The following is a 9,324-nucleotide window of genomic DNA, read 5'->3' as shown; positions in this document are numbered from 1 at the left end:
CAGGCCAGGTCAGGCTTTGATAGGCCTGAGCCTGGCCTATGAATTTTTTTTACAGGCCTGAGCCTGGCCTATGACCTATCGTAGGTCGTTTTTCTAGGTCAGATCTGACCTATTTAAAAGTCTGGACTGGCCTGAAAGCCTAATTACATGCCTACTTAACAATAAGGCCATCAAATAGTTCATTTGGCCTACTAAATAGGCTAAACAAGCATTAAAGCCTACTTAAAAAGCCTATTTCACTATAAGTAAATTTTAACTAGATTAAAGCCTAATTAAAAGCCTATAACAACAAAGTCTATTAAGGGACTAATAGATAGAGAAAGAAATGTTTATATTTTTAATGTATGCAATTATTTTAATATAAAAAAAACATTTTTTAATAAATAAGTATTAATAGGCCGGCCTATTAGGCTTAACAAACTTTTCTGAAAGTCTAAGACTGACCTATTTAACCAAACATGCTTTCTAAAAAGCCTAAGCCTTGGGCTATCAACTAAACAGGCCAGACCAGACCAGGTCAAAACAGGCCAGGCCGTAGACCCCTGTAGGCCGGCTTGGCCTATTCCCAACCCTAGCAACAAGGAGAAGCTCAAATCGTAGAAAAAAAGGACAAGTTCAAAAACAAGTTTAAAAATTTAAATAAAATCTTCTCAAAAAAGTATACAATGATTTTCTTGATAAAAGTCAAAACCAAATTAGGAAGTTTTTATTTTTCTTTTCTTTTTTTATCTAAAAATTTAAACTATTAGCAATGACATATTATTATTTTTTTGGGTGAATGACATCAATGATTTTTAATTATGCTGCATTAATTTTTAGATGCATTTTTTTTTGGTGAATGACATAAATGATTTTTAATTGCTGTATTATTTTTTCGATGCTATTCAAATAAAGTTTGCGTGTCAGACTAATGAGCTTACAAAATACACCAGTTTTTTTTTTGTTACAAAGGCTAAAGAGCAAGGAAAACAAAAGAAACAAACAGAGAATTAAAGTCTCAAGTAAAAGGTTCCAACATCGCTCTGGAGGAGAGGTAAAAGCTCTCCTGGAGGAGAGTCATGACGGATGAGCTCATTGTCCAACGAGGCACCAAGTTTAATCATAAAATCTGCACAATAATTGCCCTTTCGAAGGGTGTGGCTGATAGTTGCATTAATCTGCTCTATTAATTCCTTTATGTCTTGAATACACCATTTGAACAGTCACAACTAAGATTTTGACTATTACCTAATCTCTTTATCCTAAAATGAATGATTCATTTGTAAAAAAATTGCTATTCTAAAATGACTGATCTTTTTTATTTTTAAGATATTATCAATTAATTGTTTTTCAATTTTATCCTCTAATTAGTACTATTTTTATCAATTTTAAGTCAATATTCTCCACTATGTATTCATGTTTTTTGAAGGAGCCACTATGTATTCATGATAATAGTGATTTACAACAACACATGATTAAGGATAATTTCGTAAAAGTATCACTCTCATTAAATTTTACAATTTTTTTTATCCGTATAAATAAAAAAAAAGGACACTCATTGTGGAACGGAGGAAATAAACTACTCCCTCCGTCCCTAATTATAAGACCCTTTTGAAAAAAAATTTGTCCCTTTTTATAAGACCCATTTGTTATTTCCAACTACATTAATTATTTCTTTACATACATGCCCCTATTTATTATACATCTTTTTCTTCAATCAACAATAAATAACATATTGAAAACATAAACTAACCTTCTTTCTTAAAGGATAAAATTGTAAAAACAATAGTGATTACAAACAACTTTAATACAAATATCCACTATCTTAATTCCCGTGATTTTGGCAAAAGGGTCTTATATATAAGGACGGAGGGAGTAACATAAAGTTTAAACAAGTTTGGCTTTAGGGGTTTCACTAGAAATGTTATACCTCAAAGTTTAAAGAATATTTATAATATTTATAGATCACACACAAATAAGATTCTCACGTTGATAGGGGAAGTATAACATATGACATGGCAAACGAGACAACTTCTTGTTAATCGAACCAACATTCATCGACATATTTATATATACATATTTTAAAAGACAACTCATTGAATTTCATTCATAATTAAGTGTAGAATACATGTTGGTACATTGCCTAAAAAAAATACATGTCGGCACATCAACATAGGAGTTTTGAAAATAAGTTACGTTTACATTCCGATATCACGTGACCGAACTCCGTAACATTAGCTAAAATTTTAAACAGCGACCCTATTTCTCGTGAACTCCTCGCGAATTGCTATGGAACCAATCACATCTCATGTTGGTCGGAAAAAACGGGATAGTGGGGTAATGGAATTTCAATTGTATAGCGGTAAAATTCTTTCGTGATATTCTTGTTATACTGTTTCTTGCTGGCTTAAGCATTTTCCAATTTTAAATTCCTGAATTGGTCAAGGAAAAATGTTTTCCTAAAATAAAAAATTAATACAATATTAAAAACTAATAAATATCTCATACAGTGAATAAAATTCAGAAAAAGCTAAAACATTATAAAACATTAATTTTTTAAATCATAGCAAATAAAATTTTAATTGTCTGATAGAAAAAAAATCCAATATATTAATTAATTTCATTTTCGTAATCCTTTAGATTCCATCTTTCACTAATATATATCAATTCAAAATAACAAGAAAATCGGATACAACTATTCACAATAATAATAGTTAGTAATAAATATTAATAGATTATTTTGTCCTTTTTTATCTCAAATTTCAAACTTGGGAAAGGGGTATTGGCTCCATTCACACACAAATAACAACTTATCAGCCCAATTAATTCGATTCTACTTATGATTTATTTATATTTAATATATTTATTATTATATATAAATAAATATAGGGAAATGTTAACCAGTGCTCACGCGGTACTAGTTAAGGCTTTTAAATGGTAACTTATCATGAAAAGTTGTGTGATCAATGCATCGAAAATCAAAATATTTGACTTTTTTATAAAATTATTTCTTGTTTTGGAATTCTTAAAGAATGCCCCGGGAACACTCGTTAACAAGACCCATAAATATAATTATGCATATAATTTTTTGACTAAAATAAATAGGCCGGTTTGAAAAAAAAAAGATACAGAAATTGAAGACAAATTCAGAAAATCCATTGAAGGGTAATTTTATGATAAATTGAAGAACAATTTCAGGTAAAAAGAGAATAAAAGAAAGGTTTTTATTTTGATTACTTTTTCTTTTAATTTTTCCATGAACGTTCTGCAATACCGTGTATTAAAACATAACAAGCTTCATATTTTTTGCACCATCTTCAGAATTTCAAAGGATATCAAAATCATTCATGGAGGATCAAAACCTAAACCTACCTTATACTCTTTCACCATCTTCAACCCAAAATGAGTCAGAAACAACCAACAATGCTGCCATCGTGACGGAAGTGTTGGGAAATGATGCTGGTTCGGACACTGGAGCAAAGTCCAAATCTGTAGGTTCGGAATCTGCTCCGGTAAAAAGGGGCAGAGGGAGGCCTCGAAAGTATGAGGTTGGCGGGAAGCCATTGTCTCCGGTGACACCGACTCCAGGGCTTGCTATTCAGCCTTGTGGAAGTGAGGAGAAGCGTGGAAGGGGACGTCCTCGTGGTTCTGGAAAATTGCAAATTTTGGCTTCCATTGGTATGAGTTTCTTTTACTTTTCATTGGGTTTTTTTGTTCCTTTTTGTTTGTTTTTGGCATTAAGTTTTCATTTTTTATTTATTTTTAATATTTTTTATATTGTTTGGTTGAGAAGGTTGGTTTTTTACACTTGAAATGAAACTTGTTGAATTTCTAGTGTGTCGCATCGTTAATTTGATATAAGTTATACTTTTTTCCTTTTCAATTATACTCTCAAATCAAATTCTATCGCGGAAAAGTAATTTTGTTTTTTGATGGATTTGATGAGGAATAATTAATAAAGCACATTTCACGTGATAGGCGAGAAAGTGTGCTGGATCGTTAATTTGGTATAAGTTGCACTTTATTCCTTTTCAATTGTACTCTAAAATCAAATCCCAACGTGGAAAAGTAATTTTGTTTTTTTTTGATGAATTTGATGATGAATTAACTAATAAAGCACATTTCATGTGGATTGTAAGAAAAGAAGCACATTTTACGTGATAGACAATTTTGATTGTTGATTTGAAATCAATATTAGGCCAACAATTTAAATTTGACAATCAAGATATGTGAAAAAGTTATTACATCTTGATCTAATCTAAATCGAATTTAAGATATATCTAAATTGGAGATCGAACATTTCCTACAACACAACCCTATCACCTATTTAGTTTTTTGTTTTTAACTTGTTTCTACTCATTCACCCGTCTCTTATTTATTATTTGAAGGTTTTAGTTTAAAGTTTTAGTGTAAATTAGATTGTTTTTTTTACTATTACATCATGATTTGTGTTTTATTTTGTTAAAACAAATTATGTTTTATATTATTTTCTCTCTAATGTTGGATTAATATTTGTTTGGAATTGAAAAGTTGAGGTAAAATACTGTGCAAGTGATTGTTAAATATTTATCATTTGATTGTTGAAGACATGAAAGTTATCATGAAATCCTTCAAACAGTTATAGGATTAATACAATTAGTATTCAGTTATTCATATATGAAAAATAAGATAAGGGATTTTTTTTATCTATTTATATTTTATTACCAAAAATCTTTTATTTTTAATATTTATTTAACAGGTATTAGGCGCGAAATATTTACCGACTTTTTTGATAACTAATAACGGTGTTTTGTTAAAGGGATTTTTTTTTTATCTATTTATATTTTATTACCAAAAATCTTTTATTTTTAATATTTTTTTAACAGGTATTAGGCGCAAAATATCTACCGACTTTTTTGATAACTAAGAACGGTGTTTTGTTAAAGGGATTTTTTTTTTTATCTATTTATATTTCATTACCAATTTGATATCTAATGTTCGTTTGACTACTTTTAGTGAGGTCACTTAATGTCGGTTTTCCACTTGATTAATTTCGGTTTCTTGGGACGGTGAAATTTGGGATGTTATATAATGTATTTAATAAATTCAAAATTTTAGAATTATAATAATATAATATAAGTTTTAAATACAAAAATAATATTTTTAAGTCCAAAGATTTTTATGGTGTTTCATCAACGTCCTCTTTTCAAGCGGTAATAGACTTATAATTTATCAATTTTATCGATGACTATTCTTCGTTTGACTATCTTTGGTGGGCTTACATAATGTTGGTTTTCCAATTGATTTCATTTTCTTTTGACGGCAAAATTTTAGGATGTTATCATAATATTCTTTAATGTGTTTTTCAGATCCAAATTTTAGAACTAAAATAATATAATAAATAAGATTAATTTAAAGACCCTCTCAAAAAAAAAAAAAATAATAATATAAAGATATAAGTCTTAAATATAAAGATAATATTTAAAGTCCGAATATTTTATTTTCGTTTTACTTTTAGCATGTAAATATTTCTAAAACATTTTACAATGACGATTATCTAAACATAGTTAATAGGCCTTGAAGCTACAAACACATATATACTTATACCGACTTTGTTGACTCCATTTGAGGTACATCTTGTGCTTGACTGGTTCTCATCGTTTTTTTTTGGATTCTTCAAAATAAATAAGATTGTTAAATGGTTTTTTTGTAGACATGTAATTTTATCTATTTACCATACTTGAAAATGAAACTTATATTTGTGACAGGTGAATGTGCTGGAGAAACGGCTGGAGGAAGCATGTCACCTCATGTGCTGAGTGTGAACCCTGGAGAGGTAATTACTATGAGACAAGAGAAAATATATTTCAAATTCTAATTTGTGCCTTTTAAAAATGGTTTGAAGTGAACTATTGAGAGTAACTTGGTATAACCTATCAATCCAATTCTTTTATTACTATTTAAAAACTTAGAATTATTGTAAATTGGTAACAACTCAACTAAATCTTACTATAGAAGGTTAGTTCATGAGGTCCACTGTCTGGCGCCAAATTTAGATTTGTATTCGTTTTGAAACTTGAAAGCGATTTTAAAATTGGATTTGAGTTGGATAATTCAACTGATTGAACCTAATTAGACATTGTATGCGGTTCATTTATTTGAGCGGTCCACCAATATTTTTTTTCCAGGTTTAAGCGGTTTAAAGAATCGTAGGTCACTTGACCAAAAAAAAAAGAATCGCAAGCCTTGTCAGTTTGATGTATGGTTCGATTTTTGAAATATTCTCAAAAAAATATATGTATTGTATGAGTTTAGAGTTTTGTTTTTGGTGATTTTCAGGATGTGGTTGGAAAGATATTTGCATTTTATCAAAATGGTCCTTCTTCAGCTGTTTGCATTCTTTCTGCTTCTGGCACCGTATCAACTGTCACCCTTCGTCAACCTGGTGTTTCTGATGGTTTTTTGACATACGAGGTACAATTATATAAACAATTAATCTTCTCCAATAAGTATTAATATTACAAAAATGCTAGAAACACACGTTTTAACACACAAACACATTCTCTTTAATAATATTATCCACATTAATCTTTCACCATCACGTCTTTATATCTCAACTCATAAGATGTTATGTTCTACTATTCAATCTATGAAATTTTTATTTCAACAATAATTTTTTAAGTGGGAAAATAAGAGGAATGGAGAAATTAATGAAGTGTAAATAAAGATGTAAAAGGGAATTTGGAAATTCAAACTAAATTTGTAGTCTTTAATAGTACTAATTGGGTAAAGACTTGTGCTATAAATATGTATGTAAATTTGTTAGCTTGTTTTGTTGACTTTTCCCCTAATGTAAATATAGGGTCACTTTGAGATTTTATCTTTAAATGGATCATGCACCTTCACTAGTGGTGCTGTTGGTGGTGCACAAAGGAAAATTTGCATGTTGAGTGTTTCATTGGCTAAACCTAATGGAGAGGTTTTTGGAGGTGGTGTTGAGAACACATTGATAGCCGCTTCTCCTACTCAAGTAAGAATTATTTTCAACATCCATATGTAGAGTTTGAATTGAATTAATTAATTAATTTATGTACAGATTATCCTTTGATAATAGTCGGAAAATAGAGTTTCGACATACTTTTAAGAGGAATTCCAAACCTCGTAAAGCCTACCTAAGGGTAACATCTCGGTAACGTTTCTGTCAAAAGCCTTTAGGTAATGTTTTCATGGAGTAGAATTCCTCGAAATTTCTTATTGAAAAGTGGTTAGGGTTTCAATCTCTAATTAATTCTTGCATGTTCAAAAAAAATGGTTGGCAGAAGAGGACTTACCTTGTATGTTCAATAGATTCTCCAACGATGACTAGTCATTTCTAAATAATAGTGAATCCTGAATACTTTGTGTCTATAACATGGTTATAAGAAAATATTGATGATTAACTGTTTTCAAATCCTTGTCACACACTAAAGTCTCTCTTTTTCCACCAGCTTATTTTGGTAACTTTCAAGCAAACCATAAGCAATCAAATCAAGAGAAAGCACTCATCACTACCTTCAACTGCTCCAAATATGTTGACTAATCAAGATTCAGCGAAAGAAAACACCTCGAAAGTTCCCAAGTTAACAACAGAAGGAGAACCTAGCTGCCTAACTGCAACAACAACAAATACTAATGGTGCAATAGTAGAAGATAATGTCACTATTGCTGCGGATGAAAATGTTCAATCCGATTCTATTCGTTGTAAATGTATCGATCTTGAAAGCCAGACACCGGAGCCTGTTAAAAGATCTCCAGATATTAATGCCAACCATGTTCCTGAGATATGAAGCACCTCTCTCCAGCCTTGAGTTATGCATAACATAATTTCTCCCTCTCTCTCTCTCATATTTTTTATTGCATATGTTAGCAACATGTTTGTTTAGTTTGACTTTGTTGGAAGTGAAAGTTGTAAATCTAGTTTTCTTAGGTGGCATGCAGAAAACTTGGGGAATACAATGGATGAAAAATAATATTTGCAGTCTCACTAATTGGATTTTTATTGATGAGAGGATTTTCTTCGTTCCTAGTACACTAAGCATGGTTGGGAACATCAAAATACACCTTATATTCTATGTGACCGAGTCTTTGCGCTCATTATATTTGGGTGATATTCAAGTTTTACTTGACATTAAAAAGTTGAAAAGCATGTCTAGACTACTCGTCAACAGTTCAATGTAGAACTTATTCGTTACCAGATCACAATCAGTGTCATAGATTACAAGTTGTTTTATGTTGTATGATATGTTTGCATTTATGTAATTATTTTATTAAAAACTTGTAAATATTTCGTAATTTACCATTTTTTTTTATCAAATTTAATTTGATATTTAGTATCAAACATCTCCCTAGATGTAACATTTACCTAAGTATACGATCAGATACACGTAAAGGATTTTCTTATGGCTCGTAATCCAACTTTTTTAGTTAGATAAGATTCCGAAAGATCTTAATCTTATCTATTTTAATAAAAAGTCTCAACTAACCTAACGTAGGTTAAGTCGTAGGCCCTTGTAATCCAATTCGATCTAACATATTTCTATCCCTAATTACAATTTGATGCATACATTTTAGTTTAAATTTGAGGGGAGGCTCTAACATAGATTTTAGTAATATTTAATATAATATATTTTTTGTTCTCAATTATTTATTATTACATAGCTCCACCTTTTGACTATTGTTACGAGTTTCATATTAAACACACCCATAATCTAAATACTTTTAATTAAGTTTTTTTTTTTTTTTGGTACTTTTCCTCTAGAAATCTATTGAATTCATTCACTATTTTTAACAAAAACAAAACCGACGACTCACCTATTTTTAACAAAAAATAAATTATACACAAAGAAAACTAAAGGGTAATCCGATCGATAATTTTTTTTTTTCATTTTCCAACCTACACACATAAAACATTATAAAAAAAAAGGAAGTGCAACAAGGAGAAGCTCAAATAGTCAAAAAAAAAAAATGACAAGCTCTAAAACATTTTAAAAATTTAAATAAAATCTTTTTAGCAAGACATCAAGGGGAAGCAACGATATCTCAACTAAGTTGGCATCTCGAAGAACCCCCATCCTATGCCGCCAAGCTATAAAATTTTATTAAAAATAGTGGGAAAAGTACATACAAGAGGGGGAACTAGGCCAAAACCCTCAAAACAGGAAGAAAAAACAGAAACAGTCAACAACAGTCGCCAAAGGAAACCTGTAATCAGGCATACCACAACGATCCTTAAAAAATTCAGCCTGCAAAGCGTGAGGCAACACCGAGAACCAAACCGCACCCTGAAGCGAATGACCCATATTAGCTAACAAATATGTGTAGCAGTTG

At 30.3% G+C, this 9,324-nt stretch overlaps 1 protein-coding gene across 1 annotated transcript; it reads left to right on the top strand.

The window, feature by feature from the left end:
• The first annotated feature begins 3,241 nt into the window (after nucleotides 1-3,241).
• On the top strand, nucleotides 3,242-8,222 carry LOC25492323 (AT-hook motif nuclear-localized protein 9). Its single transcript, XM_013600417.2, has 5 exons — nucleotides 3,242-3,657; nucleotides 5,727-5,794; nucleotides 6,298-6,432; nucleotides 6,821-6,988; nucleotides 7,446-8,222. The coding sequence occupies exons 1-5, from the start codon at nucleotides 3,327-3,329 to the stop codon at nucleotides 7,782-7,784; spliced, it is 1,041 nt and encodes a 346-aa protein (XP_013455871.1). The 5' UTR covers nucleotides 3,242-3,326; the 3' UTR covers nucleotides 7,785-8,222.
• The last annotated feature ends 1,102 nt before the right edge of the window (nucleotides 8,223-9,324 follow it).

The sequence above is a fragment of the Medicago truncatula genome, chromosome 4 (assembly GCF_003473485.1).
Source record: "Medicago truncatula cultivar Jemalong A17 chromosome 4, MtrunA17r5.0-ANR, whole genome shotgun sequence".
NCBI classification, from domain to species: Eukaryota; Viridiplantae; Streptophyta; class Magnoliopsida; order Fabales; family Fabaceae; genus Medicago; species Medicago truncatula.
The sequence above is the reverse complement of the archived record's forward strand: the minus strand, read 5'-3'. Positions and strand labels throughout refer to the sequence as shown.

Bases quoted from the DNA above. Each gene is read 5' to 3' on its own strand.
- LOC25492323 (XM_013600417.2), top strand. From the start codon at position 3,327: ATGGAGGATCAAAACCTAAACCTACCTTATACTCTTTCACCATCTTCA. The intron at 3,658-5,726 runs GTATGAGTTTCT...TATTTGTGACAG, and splicing joins GCAAATTTTGGCTTCCATTG to GTGAATGTGCTGGAGAAACG. The intron at 6,989-7,445 runs GTAAGAATTATT...TTTTTCCACCAG, and splicing joins TAGCCGCTTCTCCTACTCAA to CTTATTTTGGTAACTTTCAA.